General features: G+C 40.5%; 1 protein-coding gene across 1 annotated transcript in view; it reads right to left on the reverse strand.

Annotated features, from left to right (window-relative positions):
- Positions 1 to 2,564: 2,564 nt before the first annotated feature.
- The window catches only part of LOC103355429 (inositol 1,4,5-trisphosphate receptor type 1-like), a 91,926-nt gene continuing 66,533 nt past the window's right edge, over positions 2,565 to 27,957 (reverse strand). The window contains exons 49-58 of the mRNA XM_008279225.1: positions 27,006 to 27,128; positions 16,958 to 17,133; positions 16,395 to 16,559; positions 15,969 to 16,158; positions 15,556 to 15,648; positions 14,488 to 14,636; positions 12,842 to 13,007; positions 11,654 to 11,814; positions 5,311 to 5,472; positions 2,565 to 3,858 (exon numbers count right to left, since the gene is read on the reverse strand). Of these exons, the coding sequence (XP_008277447.1) occupies positions 3,772 to 3,858; positions 5,311 to 5,472; positions 11,654 to 11,814; positions 12,842 to 13,007; positions 14,488 to 14,636; positions 15,556 to 15,648; positions 15,969 to 16,158; positions 16,395 to 16,559; positions 16,958 to 17,133; positions 27,006 to 27,128 (1,472 nt within the window). The 3' untranslated portion in view covers positions 2,565 to 3,771. The remainder of the gene's footprint in view (positions 3,859 to 5,310; positions 5,473 to 11,653; positions 11,815 to 12,841; positions 13,008 to 14,487; positions 14,637 to 15,555; positions 15,649 to 15,968; positions 16,159 to 16,394; positions 16,560 to 16,957; positions 17,134 to 27,005; positions 27,129 to 27,957) is intronic.

Consider the following 27,957-nt stretch of genomic DNA (forward strand, 5'->3'; position numbering starts at 1 on the left):
TGCAAGCGAACTAGCTTCAAGCTAGCTAGGTAACGGGTTGCAGGCTAATATTGCTAACACACGTATAATTTGTCACATCACCAGGTACACATAGCCTACACCACCGAAGAATCCAAGCTAACTAGCTAGTGCTAAAGCAAGCTAATATAAAACCGTAGCTTCAAGCTAGCTAGGTAGAGGGGTGCAAGCTAATATTGCTAACTTCCCCCTACACACAAAAACAATTGTGTACACAGGCAACAATTTGTGACATCACCAGGGATGCTTAGCCTACACTAGCACAGAATTAACAGTAAACTAATATAGCATCATGGTATTAGTTTAACATGGAACCAGCTACTCACCTATTTTAACAGATGATTCATTTTGTACTGTTTAAACTGCTGGTTAGCTGTTATTTTGTTATATTTGATGATGGATAATTTATATAGGGATATGATATATATATATATATATATAAAGTTTAACATATTGCTATGTATATGTTTTTCTTTCTTTCTTCAAATTAATGGAGTACCCTCCATATGATTGTCATATTAACAGTGGAAAAAGTCTGCATTTTGAACTGTCACAATATGCAATCAATTTATTTTGATTTCCTGAGTGCTTTTATAGGATTAGCAAGGCTCCAAGAAAAGACCTGGAATGAAAACTGTGGTCAGGAGGAGAATTATGTAAAAGTGTTTTTGTTTTTTTTAAATTAAATTTTTAACCAGTAGAAATTATGAGTAGAAAATGTTCTCTGCTAGTTCTGAGGAGAACTAACCATATTTATTTTTTAAAAAATTACGTATTTTATTTTTAATTAAAAACACGTTGTTTGCACCATTTACACTTAAGCATTTATACCGAGCCAAACAATAACTGTCGCTTCCGTCGCACCGTTTTTTTATTATTATTATTATTATTATTATTGCGGGGCACGTTTCCAGCCCGGTGTCACGCTCGCCGCGGACTCCGTGTAATTTCACACTGTACCCGCCGGCTGTGTGGCACGTGCACCTGCGGCGGGATGACACAGTGGCTGCAGTTGTGTTTTTCTTGTTTATTCCCGCCGCCGCCGCGCTGATACTGTGTGCGCATAAAGCTGCCTGTACCCAGCGAGCTTGTCACGTTGAGCTCCTCATGGGCCGGAGAGAGCCGAGCGGCACATCCCCCTTTGCCGCTGACGTCAGGGCGCGCAAGACAAACCGAGTGTGCCCGACTGGTGGGTCGGTTCCACCCGCCGACGTCCCGAAGCAGACAGACTATATATAGAAAGAGGTTGAAAACAACGAGGGAGCGCCGCGCGGGAAAGAGGGTCTCTGTCAACAGTGGGGCCGAGCGGAGAGGAGAAAATGAAACTGCTGTCTGACACATATTTCTGCTTTTATTGGAGCTTAAACAAACAAAGCAGCGATGTGGTTGTACTTAGAATATCTGGATACTAGTAGCCAATAATAATAATAATAATAATAATAATAATAATAATAATACAAGTGAATGTTGCCTCCTTTCCCATCACTGCCTGCATCAACACCACAAACAAACGAGGACAGCCTCTCCAAATGCTCTCTTTGTCCTAATAACATTAAGTAAGAGTGTTAGCACATTGTTAAGTCTGCTAAAGCCCAATTGGCCAGTCTCTCAGTGGAGCTCTGATGCACCTGTTGTCCACACCTCACAGCTAAAGCCGCAACCAGTTTGTATAATTCATCTACATTAATGTTATTAGCAGATGTGATTACATGTTCAGGAGAGGGGAAAAATATTTTGTAGAAACTGATGTTTTGTGACAGACAGAAAACAAAACAAAAAAAAAATCCCCTGCCTCCTGAGTCACACTCTGACATTTGCTTGCTTCTGTTTGTCTTATTTTTATTTATTTTAATTCGATATGTTCTTTTGTACTTTAAGAATTTATAGTTGTTTTTTGTAAAATTGGGATTTTGCAGAAGTTCTTGTCCAAAACAAACAAATAAATCTATGTATAAGAGACTAAATAAACAAGATAAGGTGAATAATAATTAAAAAACAAATTCAGGACACGTAGTGAAGTGAAACAACGATTTCGACAGTATTTTACCGTCCACGCTGTGTGAGAGTCGAGGGCAGATCGAGAGGAGGGGAGCTCGATGAACACTTGGCTCGCAGAGAATCTTTCAGGAAAGTCCCCGATTAATGAGGATATATGCAATCTTAAGTCCACCCAATTACACACATTCCACTCACACTGCACACATCTGCTGGTTTCAGACATGCAGGCTTCGGTTTCCAGTCAACAAAGATAGTATCTCTGAAAGCTCAAAAGAATAACTGAACTCATGTGCAGCCCATTAAAGACTGTCAATAAGTGGCATTTGTAGCTGTGACTAAATTGTCAGGCTGTGGTCCCTTAAATTTTCTATGATCGAGTATAAAGAAATCATATATATATGAATGTATATGTGGCATGTTGATGATGTTTTATATGCAGCAGTTACCGAACACAACTGAGTCATCTGATCGCTGAGTGGAGCACTTTTTTTTCTTATTGTAATCCTCTAACACCACATCAACAATAAACAAACACAGAATGCACAAAGTAAAGGATAATTACATCAATTTTTAATAAATAATTCTAATCCAATATACAAATTGACAGTGCTTAGATTTTTTATCTAATCTTAACATCTGGGAATTGTTTTTCTCCATCTCAGTTTTCTATACAAAAGCAAAGCAAACTTTATGTACACACAGTAATCCAAAAAAAACAAAAAGAAGACAGTAGCATGACAACTCATACGTTTTAGTGAAGGTGAACATAAAAGTCTTCACAAGCAGCAAACAGACTTTACTTGAGGACAAAAACAGGCACGAATGGAACAAGGTTTCTGCAAAAAGGGAGAAATTATATAGGCGGTGTTTATTACCGTATAAATTACACAACTCCTGAGCAAATTGTAATAGCATGAGTGACACTAAGGACAAGTTAAATGCCTTTCTTAATGTCCTTTACAACCCAGTTAAATAAGAAAGCAAAAATTTTATCATGAAATAAGTTAGCACTGAGATATGACACCGTTGGATTTACAGAGGTGAAGGTAAACTATCTGTATATATTGCTCTCACACAATATACTATCTCTATCAAGAAGTATGCACATTTTTCAAGAAATAAAAGAAAGTAAAATTTAAGAAGGCCAGCTTATTAAATATTATATCTATGTAAATACAGATAGCCAACAACTCCCTAATTTATCCAGTGACAATAAAACACAAACAAAAACATTGGCTTTTAAATAAGACATAATTGATGGAACTTAAATTCACGCACCAACGAGGTTGCATATTTAAGTTTAAAATATTGCACGACATACAAAAATAAGACATTTAATACTGCAGATTATGCCAGAAATATAAATAGAAAACATTTAAATTAAATTAAAAAAACAAACAAACAAAAAAAGGGGACTAATTCCTTCTGTCCAGTCAGCTTTACATCATGTTTCAAGTTCAACCAGTAAAGGCCATGTGTTGAGAAATCCAATTCATTTCTACACAGAGAACATTTGGCACCAATTCCAACTGGACTGAAACAGAACGAGGTGGGTTGAAGTGTTACAGTGTCGAGTAACACGTGCGTGGGGTAGAGCTACACATCGCCTTATGACTACCTATGTTACAGTGTTTCCCTACCGTTTTAAGTTACACTCAGTGCAGTTTACATTATGTGCAACCTCGGCTCGAGGACTTTGCGCGCTCCGTTCCAGACGCAAAAAAAAAGCTGACGCTGAGCTGCCCGGGGCCGACCTTACGCAGGCTGCTGAGGGTTGACGTTCATGTGCTGAGGGTGTCCCAGCAGGCCGATCCGCTGCTTCTGCTTCCTCTGTTCTGTCATCTGAAGACCAAACAAAGTAGAGATTTTTTATTTTTTTTTAAAAAGATCATTCCACCTGCTTTGGCATCCTCTTCTGCTGAATCAGCTCTTTTCGGCTCCTCTGATCTATAGCCTTCATCGATTCAGTCTGTTTCTGTCGCTTCACAGAAACGGACTAATGCTTGCAAAGCTCGGCACGGCGCTCGACTGAGAAAAAGATTCGTTTGAAATCCCGGAGCCTCGTCATCCACTTTGCTGTGTGTTCTGACGAAAGCAGCAGAATACAAACTACTAATATTGAAACTTAGTAGATAGAAATTTCAGAGATCAAGCAAAGCGCGTGAGTCATAACACAGATGCTAACCTTTATACCAGAAGGAAGAAGAATGGCTTTTCTGCTAAGAGTTAACTTTAACGAACATAAGGTAGTAATTTGCACCTCGGCACTGAAACACAACAATATTAAAAGTGAGAAGACAAAGTGGTCTTGTAATGAGTGTTTCAAGAGAAATAATTCTGCGTAGATGGACGCGGTAGAGAAATATACCATTTCAGTGAAAGGATAAACTCAGTTAGCAGGAGTGTGCTGACCTTTTTTTTTTTCTTTTTTGAAACGTGGTTTTCTAATTCAGCCAATTTCCTTTGAAATTATACAATCTAGAAAATGCTTGTAACGCAATTTTCCTATTTGTGCTCCTCTTTGAAAGCAGAAAACCATCGAGTGACGCTGACATACTGACATCTGAACGACCGTGCTTTTTAAAACGTGTGTCTTGGAAAAAAAAAAAAAGGCTTTACGAAGGTCAAATCTCCAGGAAAATGTGACCGATGCCCTTCACGACATCCGACGACACTGATCATTTCCCCCTGTCTGGGTCAAAATGTCGCAGAAGCATTCACTTCCTCACATATACTTCTCATTTCAGGGGTAAAGGCATTCTTACAATTGTGTTTACTAGAAACAGCGCGCTGCACCGGTTGCACAATTTTATTTGGCTTAATATGCAATATTGGCAGAACGTATTGTTGCACAAGCAAGAAGCACGGAAGTGTTTATTCGTTGCAAAAGTACCAGCCGAAGCAATCATTGTGAAGGAAGTGACTGTAAGTTTTATATGTTGCTTTGAATATCGAGACAGGTTTTATTCAGTAAATATAGAAGATCATTAAATAAATACTGCAATCTTATCCGACTGCTCGATAATAAGACTCACAGACGCTAAAGATAGATTGCTGCTAAATGATGACAATAAAATCAGCCCTCATGAGCCGTGTTGTGAACTATGACTCACCGCCTTTTGCAGTTAGTAAGCTCTTCATCTAAAGGGCAACGAGCGGCAAACAAACAAACCTCAAGCGACGTCAGCTGTCCGCGTCTTTCAAACAAACGCTTCTCGCTCGTCACGTTTTCTCTGCGATAAAGCGACAGAACATCAAAGGCCGACTCTTTGTCTCGCACAAGTCTGAACCCACCTGTTCTTTAAGCTCCGTTAGCTGACCCGAGAGGTTGGACACCAGCTTCATGGTGGACTCGAGTTTCTCCTGCAGGTTTCTGATCTCGTTCTGCTCCCCGTCGGCGTCGCTGCTGACCAAGGACATGGCCCTCATCCGCGGAAACCAATCCAGGTTGTGCTCCTGGTAAACAGAAATCTGGATGCTTAGAGTACATAATGAAATGGAAACATCACATTCTCTGTGGCACTTTCTTCAATCTTTTTTCTTTTTTTTTAGGAAGTGACTAGTTTTAATTCCATATTTGGTTGGTTTGGCACAAGACAGCACAAATGGCATCGATTTCAACTGTGTTTGTCATCTCAGACCCAGTTTTCTCTCTCTGGCTGCATGCAGCGATTTAAACGCGTACGCTAAAAGCAGAATAAGGCTATTCTTGATGGGACTTTCCATATTAGAATCACATGGGATATGCAGGCATTCTTGAAATCACTCATAAAAGGCAGCGCACTTGCCTGTGATATGTTTCCGTCACGCCTAGTCTGTACCATGCAGGCGACAGAACTGGCCAACTTACAGAAATCTGTAAGCTAGCGCGGAGAAACTTCCTCGTTTAATTACACACGTGTCGCCTGAGATAAGTGAGGAGATAAACACATAACTCCTGTATGCTCCTGTCAGTCACAGGCGAGAGCCGCAATAAGCTGCTTCACTGAAATCAAGTGCACTATTCATAGCAGCTGGAGTTATGTGTGTGATGGCTTTTTTTTTTTTTTAAAGAGCGGGTGGGGGCCTCGAATTTGAGAGCTCTTTCTTAAAAATTGCCTGGAGCAATGATGTTTACTAAAAACAAGGTAGAGTGTGATGAATGGGACTCTTGAAAACTACTACTGGCACACTGCAGCTACCGAGAAATGTTTGATGTGTATCTTTTATCACTTTTTCACATACCTCTGTTGCAAAGAATGGAAGGAAGTAGCGACTGTTTAGTGACTGTGACAGCATGTCAAGTTTGTTTATTGTGTTATTTAGCTATTTGAAGCCATTATCTGGGACATTTTGATAGAAATTGGAGGTTTTGATATTGTTGACAGCTGGGTGAGCAACATCAGTCTGTGCATGTCTGCGTTTATTCATATATTAGATAAAGTAATAAAGCAATAAGATGGTATTTATAAGTTTTTTTGTTCCTACTAAACTAGGGCTGATATTATAAGGACTGTAACTTTAGGGAAAGTAACACAAATTCACAGAAATATTGTGTCATAAAAGTGATCCATAGAATGAAGTTAAATATATTTGAATACACTTTAATAACAAAGCAAAAAAAGGAACCCGGCAGCCACCTCCGAGGTTGTTGCGCTCGACACATCCGAGGACACCGAGGTTGCATTCTTTCACGCTTCTATCTCCTTTGGCACTCGCCTCCCACATGCCACCATTAACCGTGCGCTCTCCAAAATAGGCCAAAGTCATGTGAGCGTATCTATGTTTAATTCTTCATAAACCCACATCCATGTCAGCGGCATGCGCTTTCAATCAGAGCGACTTGCGTTCCCGGAGCGCTGCATGAATGAAAAGGGAGGATGCTGCGTGGCTGCTGAGGTCACCGGGCTAGAAACAGCGCAGTGCCAAAAAGGACGGGGCTGTAAAAAAAAAAAGTCCCTAGGTTTCAGTGGTTTACTCGGAGACGTAGGGGCGAGGGAGGTGGCCGTGCGCACCACAAACCAGGCCTGGGTCAGACGGCAGGCCGAGGGGGAATCACACAACACTAAGATAATGAGCAGCACACACTCATTCTGAAAGGAGGAGAGGACGGCTGTGAGCAAGTTCCACTTCCTGAATGCAAAGAGTCAGAGGCTGTGTTTACCTAGTTCACCTGCACACCCCCTCCCCACCGCCCCCAACACACTTTCTGTATTTTTTTTTTTTTGCAATTTATTTGACATGTAAAATAGAAGGAGGCGATCCATTTTTAGCATTACAGCGTCACAAATAATTACAGATGGCATGTTTTCTTTTTTTAAAAAAAACATTTTCTGTTACCACCCATTTCCCACACGCAGTTCTGCTCCAGATAAAAAAAAAAAAAAAAGTGAAACACGACGGAGGTCATTTCCCCATTTTGGATTCTGCCTGTCGGCCAAAGGCACACGAGCGTTTGACGACTTTGTCACCTCTTTCCATCCCCAGTGTTTACAAATGAAAGCAGTTCCAGTAAAGTGATAAGCGCAGGCACGGCTTTAGTGCTCTACAACACGCTCGTTCAATGGAAATGACGGAAGTACATTTTTCATTATTAAAACCGCACGGGCCATGACAGAGAAACAGGATGCTCTGTGGTTAAAACAGCAACAGAAAACGTCAAAGTCATGCCACAAACCACCTGACTAGCTGGTGGCCCCCCAACTCAACAAATATGCAAATAAATGCCCAAAACTATCTGAACAGCCACAGGCAGATTTAAGTGACAAACATTCTTTGCTGGTCTCAGATGGTTATGGTTTTGAAATGTTTGTACGGCTGTGGATGTTTGAAATCTGCTCAAGGGCAGGACGAGCTTTCAGTGCTGGGCACAATAAGAACGAGGGCAATGAGTGTGAACCCAGCATCATCTTTTTGCACCTCTGACGTGACATTTCACCCAGAGCCCTCCACCATTGACGTCAGTCCCAGTCATTGTCAGAGTAGTCTGACTTCTACACCCCCTTCTGTCCTGTTGCGTCGTCTGTGTTACTGTAGCATCAAATAAAACGAAACACAGTGGGAGAGAGGCTGTACAGATTGAAAGAAAAAAAAAAAACAAATTAGCCTCACACATGACATTTCTGGTGCACATCAGAGGTAAATACGATGAAATAAATCTGTAATAAAGTGTGTAGCATACAGCAGCAAGACCTAACTACAGGAAAGTAATACAGGCATTTATCAATGATTAATTTTAATACAATTTAGTTTTAATATTGGGAGAAATCATTTGTTCCTAAATAATTCTGGCAGTGATTAACAGTCATTTTAACCCTATTCAGGACTTTTATGGGTCTTTTGGACCCCAAGAAAGAATATGTGCAAAATATTTGTTGGTATTCATTGTAGACTTTTATAATATGTTAAATACATTTTCTGATAAGTTGATGTATTTTTGGTTCCAATTGCATGACAAATGTTGCTCTTTATATATACATATATATAAAAAATCTTAAAAAATGAACCAAATGGCCTGGGGTCCAAAAGACCCCAAAAGTCCTGAACAGGGTTAAAGGCGACATTTAGCTCAAGACAAACTTGAGTCGATAAGACTTGCTTGACTAACACTGAAAAACAAAACTCGACTTGACTTTGAGTCGGTAATCATGACTTCAGACTTAGACTAAATGACTAAAGAGGACGTGAACTGGATGCTGTTGTTTTATAGCTAAGGGTTAGTTTATAGCCTAATGAAGCCTAATTAATAATCAGAGGAGGTGCGTAAATATTTAATTTGAGAATGTGATATTCCTACAACATATTATTAGGCCTACTAATCACTGCAAAGCAGCCAGTAGATAAACATTAAAGAAGGAATGAAGAATACATCATGTCAAACATTATTTATTCATCCTTAACTCAATGTTTTCAAATGACACTTCAAGTGCAACTTTAATTAAAAAAAACCTGCCATGGTGACCATGAGCTCTGTAACTTACGCCTCTGATCATCTTTAATGACTATTTTAGACAAATGTGTTAATAGGCCAAAGTGGTGTGACTCTCATGAGGTGTGTGTGTTGTTGTTTGTTGTCTCTGTTTTCAGTTTCAAGCCGTTTACAGCTGTACTGCTACGTTAGAATTTCAGAACCCGGCTCTCTGTTGTGTTCACTTAGGAGGCTTGTTATTGACTGCCACAAAATGTCAAATACCAAACAGATTCATAACGTGTAGGCAGCCTGCAATAGCATCTGTTAACGTTAATAATTATTAATTTCATGATGGCTACCTTAATAATAATAATGTAAATGTGAAACTGGGCTACATCACCAGAACTGTGTATGACTTGACTTGTGACTTTCTTGACCCGAGCAATGACTCAGTTTAACTGGCCTGATCTTCACAAGGATAACTTGGGACGTGCTTGAGATTTGGTGGTTAAGACTCGAGACCTGCTTGTGACTTGAACGTGAGGCAGAACAGCTGATTCGGTACAAATGCTACTGTTTAATTACTATTATGCTGTTTTGAAATATACCTTCTTGGTACTTAATATATACTTGATACTTTATTTTGTAAATAAAAAATAGATATTATACACTGCACTTTTGCTTGCATAGTTTTTTTTTTTAATGTACATATATATTTTACAAAATAAAACACACAACTTATATGCAGTCCTTTTCTCTTCCTGTATTTCTGGTCTGTATTTATATCAAAGTTTCCCCCAAAAAAATCTTTAAAAAAATGTAAAGGGATTCCTTCCATACAGTCCACTGAACCTCAACCTCAGTGTAACCTCTGTAAATGGAGTAACAAACATGTTTATTGAGAGAAGCTCCGTGAACACTGCAATCTTTGTAGACAACTGAGACAACAAACACGTGGAGGCTCTGCATTAAACACTTGCATGTGAAGCTGAAAGCAAATGTTAAGGATGACTGGGTCAGCTGATGGGTCATTGGGGTTTTTCAGATAATGTGCGCCTTCTTTGCTGGTCAGAGTGCACCCCTGACAAACTGATTTTGGCTCGGCGGGGTGCAAGGTTAATGGGAGAGAGTATGAGGGTTAATCCCAAATCAGGTGGTTCCTCACAAGACTAAGTGTAGCTGATCAACGCAAAAGGCAGGAAAGTGGGCTAAATAGCACCTATTAAGAAACTGTGTCAGAAACTGACAGCAGCACAAGTGCGTCAGGGAAGCAACCACTTCAGAAGAAGGGGCTTTCCTTTGGCAGTTAAAATGCTTTGTAACTGCTCACAAGCTATGAGTGTGATGCGACAATCAAAACAATCAATTTTCGCTCGTTCGTCTTTTTTTTTTTTTAATGGCAAATTCCCACAGATGCATTTGGTTGAATCACTTCTGGCCTAAAAAACTGGAAGCGCACGTATCTGATGCGTTGCTGTGTTTCGTATTTGCGACGACAAACATCCGCACTCACAAGTCGCGATTACATTTTTTTTTGTTCACGGTAGAGCTTTCGTTAGAACTCGCAACACGAACAATCGTAACATAAAAATGGTAAGTATAAGACAACCTGTAAATGTTTCCAGGTGCTGGTCCGTCTCAGCCCGATTGTGTGGTGATATGCAGGGTGAGACCTGTGTGTCTGTGTGCGTTTAATGATTAAAGCAAGGCATGGCTGCTTAGGGGGATTAACACATTTTATGCCAATGGCAGACTCTGTCTGAATGTTAATTCTCCATTCACAAAGCTTACTGATGTGATAATACTTTGGAAGGATTCAAGGGCACGGAGGCAGGGATTACATAAGGCAGTGCTGGTACTTTGGGGCAAATGAGGTAAAAAAAAAGAAGAAAGAAGTAAAGTGCAGGAAACAAAAAGGCTGAAACAATCAGTTCTGTCCAAACCCATATAAACCCGAATGCTAGAGTCACAAAGCGCCTGCAGTGTTCTTCAGGAGTGAAGGTTAACCTCAGCAAAGACCACATCAGTAGCTTATATATAGAACACGGTAATTCTACCTGCGTAGTCACACGTAGACCGTTACCTGTACGGGGGAAAGGACCTGAGGGAGACCTGTTTAGCAAGGTAGGAGCTACAAGAAAGCTTAAAACAAATGCATTTCAGAGTTGCTGCAGTGTTTACCAATTTATGTTTTAACACCACATGCACAGTAATGCATTTTAATATCATTTTAACAAGAATACTGCTCAGAGAATAGAGGAAAGCTAGAAAAGGCCTAAAATTAGGGTGAATTTGTGGACATTTGTCAGAACTTTACAGCTGTATGTATGAAACACTTGCATCGTACCCCTAATATATTCAGCTAATATCACCTCTGTCCAGATACATGGCAGCAAACTGATGGATGAATGAATTATTTAAAAAAAGAAAAAAAAAAGCTTGACGTTTTATTGAACATGGGTGCTACTATGAGTCATACAGCCTCATAAAATTACTGCTATTACTTTCTATAAGCAGGCGATACTCAAGTCCTCTGTTAACCGAAATGAAAGACTTTTTAATATCTTCTAAGGGTTTTTGCTTAGAAGACTTTCCAGGGGCTGCAGATGGTCTGGTATTACTTGACCTTCTTTAGGTTCACCTATAAAAAAAAGTCCCTGCTGTGTAAATTTAAAGGAAAAAAAAAAACTGTAGTGGAAAGTTTGAGCAGCTGAAGAGCAAAACGCGTGTGCATGACAACATCCTTACCCTGATCATTTCAGCCACGTAGCTCTCTGGGCCAGTGTACTCTGTGGAGTCCTTGACCTTCACCAGGACAATGAAGAACAAGTAGTGCCACATGTTGTGCTCAACTTTGATGTGTTCTTCAAAGGTAACCGTCTTATTGTCAAACTTGTCTCTCTCCAAACCTAAGAATAAAAAAAAAAGGATACAACCCCACACACCAGGAACACACACACACCCAAAAAAAAGCATTATTCTCATTTCTCAGGAAGAGTGAAGAAATGGACTTTGTGTTACAAGATGACATAATCATTCTTGTGACCTAAATGAGCATGACTGACTGAAAAAAAAAACAAGATGAAAAGAGGTCATGAGGGAATGGGCAGACAAAACGTCAGAAGCAAGATTTGCTAAAAATGTTCTGTTTGTCACACCAAATCCCTGTAATCCTTGCACATTCTTGCATTGCCTTTGCAAAATAGGAATAACCCTTAATAGTGTTTCACAACAAAAAGCTGACCACAGATTATTTAGATAAACTGCGTAAAAAAAAGTGACTGTTCTGCAGCAAATGAGGCTGGTGTCTGAGTGTGTGTACAGTCTAACATGGTCAAGACCCATATGGCAACAGGAAGGAACACTCCTCCTCCACAGCAGCACCTGTCATGACTAACTGTTCTGGGAAGAGGAGGCGTTGGGTTGTTTACCCAGAAAAACAGCCCCCATTTTGCAAACAGCCCTGATGTGAATGTGCATCACGGCAGTCTCATGCTCGTACAAGAGCGGGCTGAGAGCAGACCACTCACTGGATTTCTCAACATTTCGTCATCATCTGCAGGCTTCTGGCGTTCACACCTGCTGATTGTGCCGCTCAGCGAAAGTTTGCAGCGTGCGAAGTACAGATTACGGCTTCAACTCGACTGAACTGAAAGGCTTTTTTTTTTTTTAATTCTTAGAAGGGAGTACGACAACTATACAGTAAAGATGGGAAAAGATATGTCAAAATTCATGAGTCACATTCCCATAAGGCTGACAAACAATAGTGAGTGCTGAGCAGGCAGAATGGCTTTAATGCAAAAAAAACAAAACAAAAAGTGCCCATGACTACATTAAGCAGCCAACAATATAGCGTTTTGCCTCCTGATTTCTCTTAATTTTCCTCAATCACCACGCAGAGCACCAAAGAAAACATGTCTTAATGCATTTCCTCACCGCAAATGAAACATGTCGTCTTCAGGATTTCCTCTTTCTTCTGCTTCTCGCTTCTCAGGTCGGCAAATGTATCGATGATGACACCAAAGATGAGGTTGAGGACAATAATGATGACCATGAAGAAGAAGAGCAGGTCGTAGATAACTCTGGCTGCAAACAGGGGCTCCTGTCGAAGCCAAAGGAGGGGGAGAACTTATGAGATGGAGCAATCTGAGCTCATGTGTCACACTTAGTGGGAATATTTAGCCTGACGTGAAGTTGTGTACAGCAGGTCACAGAGTAACACAAATCAAAGTTTACAAGTTCCTAAGCTCATAATACATGAATACAGACTTAATTAAATCTCATAAGAATATGTGAAAATATCTATTTTCAATAACAGTATGTGTCTGATATGCTGTTCTTTAACAACATTTTATTTACATCATCATTCTTGATTCCTAAAAGTATGCCCACTCTTTCTTCTTGCTTAAAAAAAAATAAGAATCTACGAATACAGTGCCCTGCTGAACACTTGCTTTTAAGTGCTTATGTAACTGAGGTTTCAATTCTCACATTACACTTACAGGTGTTGCATGCTACACCACAAATCATGCTTCTTTGTACGCACTGAGATTTAATGTAAGTGCACATATGTCAGTGATGCTAAAGAATCCAAGCAAAGTAAACACATGTTTGAGTAGAAAGGACTTCCTAAATGATTCTAAATCTACCATCAGAGCTATAAACTGTTCACTGCTGCAACATATCAAATGTCATGTTCTATTTAAAACTAGGACGTATCTCATTTACCCTACAGAGAAAAAAGCTATATTTATGTAAATGCAAACTCAATTCATACTCTCCCTTTTTTTTATGCTGTTACTAGCATCAACACTTGCATGCAGGGTACCATCCAGTTAAACACAAGTCACCCTTCTGTCTAACACGACCTGACACAGCTGAACAGAGAATTCACACGAACGTTAAGCTAAGCGAAGTTTATATAAGTGCGTATGAGTCATGGCCTCATTCTGTGGGTCAAGCTGCAGATCTAAAGCATGTCGTAGCGTACAAGCTCGTCTTCAATCCTAGATAAGCACCATTAATGCTTTTTCTGGCATGTTTGGAGTTATGAAACTCCTCTATGCAACCTCTTTAACCTTTGAGCAGAGCACAACTTTCAGTCAGACAGAGCTTCTTCAAACACGCTGTAGCCTTTGCGTCACTTCTTCCAAGGCATTCTTAAGCGTTAAGATATTGAATTTGCCAACGGTTCTATTTTTTGCTCATCGGGTCACATATGTTCTTTACTTTTTGAAGTAGGAGAAAATTAAATAGCTGATCCTTTTATTGCCTCATTAAAACATAAATGCTTCCTCTGAGATCTCCTATCATATCTGAATCTACTTTAATTTAATTTGACTAAATTTAATCTTTGTCTGCGTGGTAAGGGGATGTGTTTGATGCTTGATGTGTGTCGGGGTCTGTTGTTATCAGTGTAAAGGCTTGGGAGGCAATTGCTATAATCTAATAGATTGCAGACGGTAGATTTGAAAGACAAAACAGGATAAAAAAAAAAAAAGATTATTTTGGACATTTAATGAAAGTGACCTTCACACCATCAAAAAGTTGGCTGTGATTTCTTCTTTTGTTGCTCTATGTACCTCTTTGGAAGGCTTTCGCAGGACGTCCCCGACGCCTCCTCCGCTCCTGAGACCGTGACTCAGTACTGTGACAATGCACATCAGTAAGGAGTCACACGTTCGCTCCTTGTCTTCAATCACCACTGCTGATGGCTGGATAGCGAGGGAAGCTATGGAGACATACCAGAAAGTTAACTGTCAGATCCTGTTTAGGCTGGATGCAAAGCTTTGTCTGCTCAACCAGCCTCACCGACATAATTTGTCCATAACAACTTTAACACCAATTAATTAAAAACGAAAGCTACACTAAAAGCAGATGAATTTAGATGCGCTATAAGCATTTGAGCTTTAATTTCATATGTGAATGCGTAGTCTATAATTGGCTTATTGAATCAGCCCCATCAGGGCTCTGTGAGACCTTAATGAGATTGGGAATTTTCTCAAACTATCCACAAAAAAACAAGTCACCAGACTGCTATAATTAGCCAGTCTGGTGATGATAGATCGGGAAGCCCAGACAAGGTCAGGCACCAGGCAGTTTGAGGATTTAACATGCTTGGGCGATTAATTTTAGGGTGGTGCATGTATTCATCTTTGAATGGTAGCCTTTCCCATCAAGGTCAGTCGGTTTGCAGGAACTCTTTGTGTGCAGCGAGAGGCTCTCTGCGCCATCACTGAGTGGACCCATCGACCTACTTGTACCTGATGGTAAGTAATCCCTGACCTTTCAACCCTGGGCCCCTGCTACATCAGGTTTTAGGGTCAGCCCCCTGAGACCACAATGAGTCTAAACCCCTGGCATTTCACCCCGCTCCCTGAAATCCCCCGAGTTGGTCGAGCCGGTTTTAATCCCATGACCACCCTGCTGCCCTCATGTGCAGCTCAGGGGGACCAATCCACTGTGGGTGAATCAGAAGAACCTTCACACACTGACAAGACACAAGCATACAGTCGCACACAAACACTTGAGAATGCCTTGAGAGACATGCATGCCCAAGAACGGGAATTCAAGCTTTGACCCCGTCACTCAGCCGGCACCCCACATACTATAACAGTAAACACGTTTACCTTTTGCTTTCGTCAACCTACCATCCATCATGGTCTCTGTTGAACAGTTTTCTCCATTTTCTTTTTGACACACTCCGCCAGAGAAGAACTCTCCGACCATGCTGGCTCCATGTTCTATTCAGTTGGGAACACAAGACATTATGCAACTGCACAAATGGCACATATTTGTGAATCAAACATTTAGTTTTCCACAATGCATACTGATCGTGACAACCTTAATATATTACAAAGTGTAGGTTCTGCTAAAAGCAAGGTGGGTCGTCTTAAAGTAAATGCATGTAAATTAATTAAACGAATGTCTTTCAGAACTCCAGTGTGCATTTGTGACAGAGGAAAACATTCCATGTTTCAGCCTCTTGAGTTACTGGGTCAGAGAGGGCAGAAATGTGTTTGTCCCAGTAACAGAACGAGCAGAAACCTGTATTTCAGCGTACCTAGTGTTTTGTTGGGTATCCTGTCGACTGCCAAAATGAAGTCATCTTTGAAGAAGATATAGCCCACAATGGAAAAGAGGTAGACGAGGATAAGAGCCAACACGGCTGTCAGAACAATGGAGCGGCCATTGCGGGTGACGCTCTTTATTACGTTCAGCAAAGTTTCCTCTCGGTAAACCAGATCAAAGAGCTGGAAAGAGGAAGGATTTAGAGATGTGTGTAGAGTATCTAGAGTAGTTCGTGGAACATGTGCATTAAAAAGAAAGAACTTTGTGTGCAAATGGGAGCATGTGGGCTAGTAAATCTTACATTTCTCTCGGTAGTAATGCAAATGAACAATTGTATACAACAAGTATTGGTATTATTACTTCAGTATATTACGTATATGGTGCTAACATTATATGTTTTGTGTGTGCGCTCACATACTAGCAGGCTGTAAAAGAAGACATGGACAAAGACCCCCAGGGAGCAGATAATCAGATAGAGCAGGTGGTACAGGAACTCCACATCCATGATCATGGCTAAGTATCCACGTGTGAAGGTTCCTCGGTTCCCAACGAAGCTCGTCAGGAAGATGACCTTATTACATAACTGAGGAACAACAGAACCACACAACATTTAGAAATATTATACAGCATGCTCAAGGTGGGCTTACTCAGTAGTAGTAAGATTTTCAAATGCTCGTTGCTCTGAGAGAAGCGTGGAATCTCCTAAGGTTATGCATCAACACCTAATCAGTATGAGTGACATTTCTATTAGCAACTATAATGTTGCCTCAGAAACCAATAAGTCTGCATGTCCACTTGAATATGAAATATTGGTTGAATGGTTTGATGTTGCGCACTGTGTACACATTATTCGTGCGTGAGCAGATTAAATTATAGGTTTTTTAGGTGTGTCTTGTGTCATTCAACCATCTACTGGAAGGTCAAGTACGCCTTGATCTGACATTGGAAGTTCTCATTGGCTTTTCTACAACACATACTTACATTGAAACCCCCCAGCAGGAGTAACGTTGGCTCCAAGCCTACAGAGAAGATCAGGCGTAGGATGGTGGAGGCAATGAGTGCCCTGATGCCGTGAGGCTGAGGCAGGACTATGACGATCGCCAGAGACACCAGCATGGCTATCCAAAGCAGGGCAGACAGATGAGGCTCCAGAGTGCCTGAGGACAGAGGAGGTCCCATTATAGAAAGACATGAGACTTTCCATGCAGTCATTTCTATCGCAGCCAACTACTGTAGGTAAACACATTTTGTTTCCTCTTTATCATGGTGACCCAGTTACTCAGGAGTGATTTACATCTTACCCCTCTAAACACCACACTCCAAGTCTTCAGTAACAGAAAATTTATCCTCTGTGGCATCAATGTGAGTATAACTGTTTCCTTTTCAGTAATGACAGAACATGCATGATCTTTTCAGCACGGAAGCAACATTCTTTTCCTGTGTTTTTTCAGAGAAGGTGCCACATTTGTTCTTTAGCTCTCTTTCTTCTCCACCTTCAATGCACTCTAAAAGATAATACCAATGCTTACTTGAATCATATTAGTGTACATTACGTATTTATCATTGTCCTGTTTATTTAACTCATGGACTGTGAGTATGTACTGAGTTTTCCTTAAAGAGTTCTAAATCTAAGTATACTTTAGTAAACTGGACTTGAAACGTTCTGTTCCTGGATTGAACACAGAGCTCAGCATGTGCAGTAGAGAAGTGCAGGAGAAGTTTCCGGAAACTTTACGGGGCAGCTGTGGCTCAGGTGGTAGAGTGAGTTGGTCAATAATCGGAAGGTTGGCGGTTTGATTCCACCCTGTAACCTGTTTCATGGTCGTTGGGCAAGACACTTCACCCACCTTGCCTGGTGTGAATGCGTATGAATGGATTGTTGAGGTGGTGGTTGGAGGGGCAGAATGGCAGCCATGCCTCTGTCAGTGTGCCCCAGGGCAGCTGTGGCTACAATGGTAGCTCACCAGAATGAATGTGTGTGAATGAATAATTGACAGTGTAAAGCGACTTTGAGTGTCTACAAAAGTGCTCGTTAAATCTGATCAATTATTATTATTTAAGTTTCTAAACCTTGGAAAGATCAAATTCATTATGCTTGCTATTTTTAAGTTCACAAAATTAAATAAATACAGCTAAATTTTAGGTAAACTTTACAAGTAGATATGAAGTAAACTGAAATTAAGACTAATGGTTATTTGTTTTTTTGGAGTGTTTCCTAGATTTGTTTAAGTAAGATCAACTTTTCACATTTTACAGTGTGTCAGCACAAATACAAAAATACAACTTTTAACAACACATTTGTGTCACTACATGTCGTTATTTAAGTAAAAGTAAACAGAACGTAGTCCGATGAAGGAGCTGATGTTCACTTATTCACTATCTGTGAATGTGATTTACTGGACCCAGACATCCCATCTCATCTTCATCCTTTGCCTGTGTTTTTTTTTTTTTTAACGCAACAGTTACGTATTCTGCATCAATCATTGTAGGTCAGCGAGGCATTATCATGAGCTCACCAGGCACCAGCTCAGTGCCAAAGTCCTGACGAGTACGTAACAGAAAGGCTGCACCGCTTTGTTAATGTTAATGCAATTCCTTTGCGTTAACACAAAAATGCATTTATCAAGTCGGACAGGAGGACGGCGGCGCTGTCTTTTGTCTGAGGCACCGAAAAGGCCGCTGTCGAAGTCTCCCTCCGCCCCCCTTCCTTTCTGAGGCCTCCTTCTTCTCATCTCTCTATGTACAGATCACATGACAGGTACTTGTTACATAACGTCCTGTTGGCTAAAAATACACTTGGCTCAAGCAAAATTCATCAGGGATGGTCCTAGGTACTGCATCGTAACAGGTCGCCTGGGGCCTCGGATTTGGCAGCAAACCCAGACACAATAGCTTGGACGTCACACACCTACTGTCTCAGGCCATTCATCTCTTCTACTTGCTTACTCTGCAGCTTTAAGGAGGCAGAGAGACTGGCCTTTACTCTAAACCATCTACACTACACTCTACATATCCAAGGTTCTCTTATTGTTGAATGGCAGCTGAACTGAAGCTTTAATGTCTGCTTTTACTTGCATGGTCACATTTGAGCAGCGCCTCTGACATGGTGGAAGCTCTCTGACCACAACCGGTCCACACAAACAACCCCTTGACCTGAAACGAAGCATAAACCTACAGAAGATGTACAGCCTGGAGATGTTACGGGTGTTTATTTCTAAGACCCTCAAACTGCCGCTGGAAAAAGTTTCCAACCACAGTTTCACTTCAAACAAACCACCTACAGGAAGCAACCCATTGACAGAAATGTGAACGAGGTGTGAGCTGATGTTTATGGGGATTTTATGGCTTTTATGTTGTCTATACAATCTACAAATGAGGCCTACTGTGTCTCAATGTCAGACTTGCAGTAAATGCTAGTCATGTCCTTGGAGTCGTTTGGTTACCAGCAGTTGGCTTGAATATTAACAAGAAACATATGAACTCATATGAACCCAGGACAGCGTGTGCATTTGAACATATGCAAACGAATAGATTTTTTCTTTACATTTGACATCTGACTTTGCTTTGAAACCAAAACCACTCAACCAATCTTCCAGTGACTGGTGTGTCCCGGATTGAACCTCTAAGCTTTCCGAAGACCTTTGACACTGAAAACCCCGTGGAGTTTCTAAAGCTAAGCCAACAACCTCTTTTTTTTTGTCTCTTTTATGCCACTCCGAGGAAGTTCAAACAAAAGGGACCTCGCCGTTTGACCCCACACAGAACAATTGAAAGTTTATGCGATTCACAATGTGTGTCTTCTCTTTGCACTAGAACAATGGAGGCCTTAATGGCTGCGGCTTTTCACATCCTCACAAATAGTGCCCTCAAGGAGAACTGAGAAGAAAAGGCGAGGAATAAGAGACGGCAAAACAAAACAAAAACTGAAACTGCACTTAAAAACCTGCTCAGGTCTGTCACTTATTCATTTGGTTTGTGAAGAATTGCCTTTTATGTCAGAACTGGTGTCAGTTAGACATCTCTGTTTGACTGAATTGTCTATCACTGAAGTAGTCGTTGCACACCGTGGTCCAACATCACGCAAATTTTGCCAACCAGAATCTGTAAATTAAGGCGACATGAAGAAGTAGGGTTAATATGATGCGTAACAAGGTCAAATATATAGATCCCATTAAAAACCTGAATTATCTGCTTTTTCTGTGTCATTCTTAGAAAAAAGGATATATTTTTTTTTTGTCTCTACATTTTTTATAAATACAGAGCAAACTATGTTCGACAATAAATTGACATCACAGACGATGAACTGCAAGCAAAATTACAGAAAATGTTATTTGTTCAAAATTGTCTAAAAAAATTAAAAAATAAAGGGCGACCACATATCATAGCTAAATCAATGAATCCAGCGTAGATTAGATTTTCTTTTTCTTACAAACGTTCACCAAAGTGGGAACACGTATTCCTGCACCTGAGCATTAAAAATACTGCATTCAAAAAACATTGCAATAAATATAACAATAAATCCAATTGGTGTTTAATTAGGTTAAATAATGGACTTTGGTTGATTGGACCAACAGTTAAGACTTGAATAGTGAGATGACAGGAATGCAGCAGCAGTAGAAGTTGTAAATATAAGGCATTTTTTCAAAATTCACTTGCTAGGTAGGTGTTACGACTACGGTCGTACTTGTTTATAGAATGGTATTTTTTCCTTTGATCTGTGTGTTCCTAGTTAATATGTAAATAGGGCTGCGCCATAGCGAGGACTGGATTGGCTGATCAACGGAAGTTCCGGGATTAAATACGGAAGGAGGACTTTGCCGGTATGCAGAGAGGGTCAGATGGGCAGGGCCATCCTTCACCGGCATCCCAACCGGCACACGCACCACCTTCAGCGGACTTGCATTTAGTAGAATCTGTGTGGATAGAGCGAGCTGCTACCTTTTTATTTAAACTCTTTTTCTCCTGTTTACATTAGACAGAGGCCAGACTTTGTGTTTACTTTTGATACTTTTATTTTGATAGGTAAGTCGGAACTCCCATAGTTTAGTGTCGTTTTGGTTGTTGTTTTGGGTAGAGTTCACTCTTAGTTTAAGTTAACCATCACCTTTGTTCCAACACCACATTTATTCTGGAAACTCTAAAGAAATCAGCCAAGATATCAGGAAGAGGCCTGTGGACCTCCAGAAGTCTGATTCATCCTTAGGTACAGTTTCCTGATGCCTAAAGGTTCCACGTTCATCTGTTCAAACAATTATACACAAGTATAAACACTATGGGAATGTCCAGTCATCATAGCGCTCAGGAAGGAGACGGGTTCTGAGTCCCAGATATGAGGTGTACGTATCAATCCAGAGCAAAAGCAAAATACCTTGTGAAGATGCTGGCTGAAAAAGGTAAGAGAGTGTCATTATCCACAGTGAAACCAGTCCTGTACTGACATGGACTGAAATGATACTCAGAGAGGAAGGAGACATTACTCCAAAAGCAACATAAAAAAGCCAGATTACAGTTTGCTAATGCACACAGGGACAAAGACCTTAATTTTTGGAGACATGTCCGGTGGTCTGATGAAACTTAATTGAACTGTTTGACCATAGTGACCATCGTTACATTTGGAGGGAAAAGGAGGAAGCTTGTAAGCCTGAGAACACCATCCCAACTGTGAAGCACGGGGGTGGCAGCATCATGTTGTGGGGGTGTTTTGCTACAGGAGGAACTGGTGCACTTCACAAAATAGATGGCATCATGAGGAAAGAACATTATGTGGAAATATTCAAGACACCAGCCAGGAAGTTAAAGCTTGGGAATGAATGGGTCTTTCAAATGGACAATGACCCTAAACATACCGCCAAATTAGTTACAAAGTGGCTTCAGGACAACAAAGTCAATGTTGTGGAGTGGCCATCACAAAGCCTTGATCTCAATCCTGTAGAAAATTTGTGGGCAGAGCTGAAAAGGTGTGTGGAGCAAGGCAGCTTACAAACCTGACTCAGTTAAACCAGTTCTATCAGGAAGAATGGGCCAAAACTCTATCAAACCATTGTGAGGAGCTTGTGGAAAGATACCCAAAATGTTTGACCAAGGTCATACAGTTTAAAGGCAATGCTACCAAATACTAAGGAAATGTATGTAAACTTCTGAATTTGAAGAAAGTAATAAAAAAAAAGTCTCTAAAAAAATCTATCTCTCATTATTCTGGCATTTAGCAAATAGAAATAATTTTGGTAATCCTAACTGACCTAAAACAGGAAAAGTTTAGTCAGATGTAATGTCAGACAGTGAGAAAAAAAAGGTTATGTTTCTTTTTATATAGTGTATGTAAACGTCTGGCTTCAACTGTAGGTATCGTGTTTAATGGTGTCTGGAGCACAGTCTGTGNGAAGTAGGGTTAATATGATGCGTAACAAGGTCAAATATATAGATCCCATTAAAAAGCTGAATTATCTGCTTTTTCTGTGTCGTTCTTAGAAAAAAGGATACATATACACGAGATACATATGCCACGAGAGGAGGACGTGGCACAAGAAATACTGAAGTTAGGCCATGAATAACACTATATGCAGTTAGTTTTGAAATGAGCATGGAATTGTTAAAATCAGGCTAAACTGAATCTTTGTTTAGTCATCCAAACATTAAGAAGGTTTAGATTTGAAACTGTGAACTGATCCACAGCAACTTGGACACAAATATATTGAAGGATGCAATGTTTTGGATTACATGAAAAAATAAACCTGTTTGCTAAATGCTAGTGTAATAAGAGACAGAATTGTTTAGACAATCTTTTACTACTTTCTTCAAAGTCAGAAGTTGACATACACTAAGATCACGATGCCTTCAAACTATTTGGGAAAGCCCAGATGATGATGTCATGGCTTTGGAAGCTTTTGATTGGTTCATTGACAACATTTGAATTAAATGGAGATACATCTGTGGATGTATTTTAAGACACACCTCAAACACACTGCTTCCTTTTGTGACAACATGGAAACTCTAAAGAAATCAGCCACAGTATCAGGAAGAGAATTGTGGACCTCCAGAAGTCTGATTCATCCTTAGGTACAGTTTCCTGATGCCTAAAGCTTCCATGTTCATCTGTTCAAACAATTATGCACAAGTATAAACACCATGGGAATGTCCAGTCATCATAGCACTCAGCAAGGAGACGGGTTCTGAGTCCCAGAGATCAAGTGTTTTAGTGAAAAATGTGTGTATCAACCCCAGAACAAAAGCAAAAGACCTTGTGAAGATGCTGGCTGAAAAAGGTAAGAGAGAGTCATTATCCACAGCGAAACGAGTCCTGTACTGACATTGACTGAAACGCTACTCAGAGAGGAAGAAGACATTACTCCAAAAGCAACATAAAAAAAGCCAGATTACAGTTTGCCAATGCACACAGGGACAAAGACCTTCATTTTTGGAGACATGTCTGGTGGTCTGATGAAACTAAATTGAACTGTTTGGCCATAATGACCATCGTTACATATGGAGGAAAAAGGGGGAAGCTTGCAAGCCTGAGAACACCATCCCAACTGTGAAGCACGGGGGTGGCAGCATCATGTTGTGGGGATGTTTTGCTGCAGGAGGAACTGGTGCACTTCACAAAATCGATGGCATCATGAGGAAAAAACATTATGTGGAAATATTCAAGACATCAGCCAGGAAGTTAAAGCTTGGGTGCAAATGGGTTTTCCAAATGGACAACAACCCTAAACATAACGCCAAATTAGTTACAAAGTGGCTTCAGGACAACAAAGTCAACGTTTTGGAGTGGTCATCACAAAGCCCTGATCTCAATCCTGTAGAAAATTTGTGGGCAGAGCTGAAAAGGTGTGTGGAGCAAGGCAGCTTACAAACCTGACTCAGTTCCACCAGTTCTGTCAGGAGGAATGGGCCAAAACTCTATCAAACTATTGTGAGAAGCTTGTGGAAGGAAACCCAAAACGTTTGACCCAAGAAATACAGTTTAAAGGCAATGCTGCCAAATACTAAGGACATGTATTTAAACTGACTTTGAAGAAAATAATACAAAAAATCTCTAAAAAATTCTGTCTCTCATTATTCTGGCATTTAGCGAATACAAATAATTTTTATAATCCTAACTGACCTAAAACAGGAAAAGTTTAGTCAGATGTAATGTCAGACAGTGAGAAAAAAAAAAGGTTATGTTTCTTTTTATATAGTGTATGTAAACGTCTGGCTTCAACTGTAGGTATCGTGTTTAATGGTGTCTGGAGAACAGTCTGTGCTGTAGCATGGTATTGTATTTCTTGCTACAGATTATGACCTTATGGGGTGACCACAGTTACAGTCTGCTTGCACACAAATGCACACACCTAATTACAAGAAGTGACCACTCAAACAAATACCAGTGTTAGAACAAGACCAGGAATTTGATAACATGTGACGTCATGGTAGTGTCAAGCTCAACGAGGGTAGTGTATCAACAAAGGGGTCAGGACCTAATTAGGAACAAATCCGTCTTGGTCTTTTGGGACGACACTGCAGTTCAAGATCCAAATCTTCATCTAGGATTACATTCTCATTACGCCTCCTCTTGCGGTGAAACTTACTTTGGTTGATGGAGGTGTGAGGCTACGCCCAAACCACAGTCCTTGAGCACGCAGTGTTTTTTCAACTCCCGGAGAAGCTTTACACTAAAAAGGCAGCATAACGTATGTGATCTGATCACAATCACCAACTGCTATAAATAAATATATAGAATAACATATGTCAAACTGTTGGTTGGCATGATGGGGGTGTAACCGTGAGCCACTAACCTCAAGCAGAGATCAAGAGAAAGCAACAGAGGCTACAAAGCTCAGTTCTTTCAAACTATAACTTCTTTAATTTTTAAACTTGTAGTCTTTAGCTCCAACAGGCACAAACTTTTAGGACCTTAATTGAGTTTGTCCGCTTTCAGCTCAAATCTGTAAAAGTGCAGGCACTTAATTTTACTGTCATTTTCAGGCTGGGGCAGAGAGGAAATAAGGCTTGTTCGAGATGAGCAAAACATCCACAGATTCATTCACCCGGAGATGGCCACACAATGCGTGCCAGTTAGATTTCGGTCCGACCTAATCCTAACTTGTTCCAATTTCAAGCATATGTATGCAACAATAAAATCATGAAGCTCAGGGTGGCTGCAGTCTCTAGTTTTTGGTCAGCCTCAGGCCATGATGAGAACCGCCTGGTCCTCATCTGATCTAACAGCTGATTGGTTTAGATGACTCAACAAAATGTGTTAATTTTGGTTGAATTAGAGAAATTGTAATTGTCTGATTTTAATTCTACATGTGTGGTTGATGGTGACGCTCATCAGTCAGAGAGGCTGAATACATTCAGGTTACACATCTACATCTGCTTAAACTGCATACAATATGTAGTTCTTGTCTGTTGTATACTAACACTCTTGGAGCTGGTTTAACTCTTACAGCATTTGACAACAACAAAACTTCTGGTAAGTGGGATGTAGGTTTTCTTAACATAACATCTATACAGATGTGAATCCCCGACAGTTTGAATATATGACAGATCAATAATGAAAGCTATTCTCTTGTATTTCTTTCGGTTGTATTTGGCTATTTTTAAGTACTGTCATATATCTATGCAGTTTGATGCAGGGTTAGGGCTGCCTAGTTAATTTACATATAGCAGCAAACTAATATGATGCTGATTTCAATGAGAATCCATATAAAATGGAGGTTGAACCATGAACAGAGAGCACAGATCACCTGTGCAGCATCTTATTAGGCAGCCTGTCATAATTAAAATGATTGGACACAGACTAAAGGCTGCTGGAAGCTGTCTGTCAGCTCCACTCCCTGCTGACGCCGCTTGCTCACGTCCACATTTTAGGTGAGGAGCAGCTCACAACAAACGAACCTATAGACTGTAATGAGACTCGGCCCATTTTCAGACTTGGTAAATCCTGTGGAAAATGGGTGTGGCTGCTATTTTGCTGGTTTCAGAAACTTACAGAAGCAGGCTGACACAATATCCTTTCCTCTGTGGGAACCCTTTGGTGTATTTCAGACTAAAATCAACTCCTGAGAGAGTTATGGACCCTGGGGTGGTCCAGGACAACATTCAATCATCTACACTGAGCTGATTGATATTAACTGCACCTGGAAGATGCAGATGTGTTGGGGTATCACAATAAAACACCCCCCAGACTCTAAAGCCCAATAACCCAATATCTTTGCTTGTTTACCTTATACATTTCTGGTAATGCACAACGCAACCTACATGCCTCCTGCCCCACCCCCTGACCTCAGCAGTTAATGTTTGTACCACTCACTCCCATTTCCTGCGTTGTAATAGTCACACTTATTGTGTTAACCACAGGACACATATACACACATGAAGATCACAATCAGGGCTCTGTCGAACAACTTGTTGTTCTCCAAGTGTTAAAGGCCCAAAGGAAAGAGAAGGGGTCTGTTCTAATACCCACGCTTGTAGTCTTGAGCACTTAAGTGGGCACTCATGAGCATGGAGACAGAGAAATGTGTTCCACGTCGGACAAACACACGTAATCCAAACTTGACGTTTACTTCTCCTCATACTGTTTCAAAGTGGAGTTTAGAGCTAAATGTATCTCACAGTTCACCTCAGACAGACCTACTGCACCACATGGGTTGTTGGTGGTGGCGGTGTGACCGTGGCTGGTTTTAGGATCTATACTAATTAGCAGAACCTCCACAGATTATTAACGGGGAGAGGAAGATTTTGAGAATTGTTTTCCATCCTTAACTGTTTTAGCAGGCAGACACTATCCCAAAGTTATGTACCAAACCTGTGCTTCTAGATAACACAATTTAATACGTCTTTTAAATGTATTTCTCCTCAATGTGTGCTTTCTCTGATTCTATGTATTACTTATTAACCCAAGCATGACCCAAAGAGCAAAGTCAAACCTCAACACACTTGTGATCTTAATGGGAACTTGGGCACTGTGGCAATTATCACCCCAGCAGTGGGTATGAGGACAAACCCAGAGTTTAATGGATGAAGACTGAAGGGCACTGACCTCCACGGACACCTTCCAGAGGGTAGAAGAAGGCCACGAGCAGGTTCATGAGCACAGCAAGGTTGAAGGAGATGCTGCTCCAGAAAGACATGTTCCTGGAGCACCAGTACAGGATGGGCTGGGCTGGAGGACAGGGTTAGGAAGCAAACACAGGTCACTGTACTGCACAGAGAGAGAGCACTGCGTAATCAAAACTCCACGCAGACATCTCTACATGAACTCTGCTATACACCAAATACAGTTCAGCTAATGAAGCATTTCAGTTCACAGTAAAATGACTAATCAGTGTTTCACACCAAAGATTAGCTACATGCACAGAACTTGTGCCGTTATTTCCTTTCCAATGAATATTACTGAATAAAACTGAGCATTGCAGCTATAAAATGCTGCCACAAACAACGCCAACTTTCAAATTAATAATCACAAGAGTCTTTGCAGCAAGAGACCAATTGAACATATTTTATATCAACACAAATTTAGGTGAATTAATATTACATTATTTTGGCAAGTTTATAAATGTAGTAAACTTGGGGTGAAACACATTAATCAAACACACCAGCATGTTTTTTTTTCATCTATAAAGTAGCAAAAAGCTGTAAATAAAGGAATCTACATGGGGTAAATAAGGAAAAGCCTGAATCCATTTAAGTAGAGGGTATCAATTGTCTTACATGTTTTACACACACTAAATTATTTTCTACTTTGAGGATAGTAAAAACCACATGAACTTTCACGCACACACTCACAAACTCACACACGCCTACTTAGACTTTGGTCAGGAGATCAGTATCATGACCGATGCTATTTTGAGCCCAGTTGTTCATTAGAAAAGAAGAACTGCAGATGGGGATTTTTGGCGAAAGAAGTCACTACGTTCATGACAAGTGGTTAGCACCAGTGGAAAAATATGGTCTCCAGCTGTGCCAATTCATTTACATAGCTAAGAGGCGGT

The sequence above is a fragment of the Stegastes partitus genome, unplaced genomic scaffold, assembly GCF_000690725.1.
Source record: "Stegastes partitus isolate 25-593 unplaced genomic scaffold, Stegastes_partitus-1.0.2 Scaffold150, whole genome shotgun sequence".
NCBI lineage: Eukaryota > Metazoa > Chordata > Actinopteri > Pomacentridae > Stegastes > Stegastes partitus.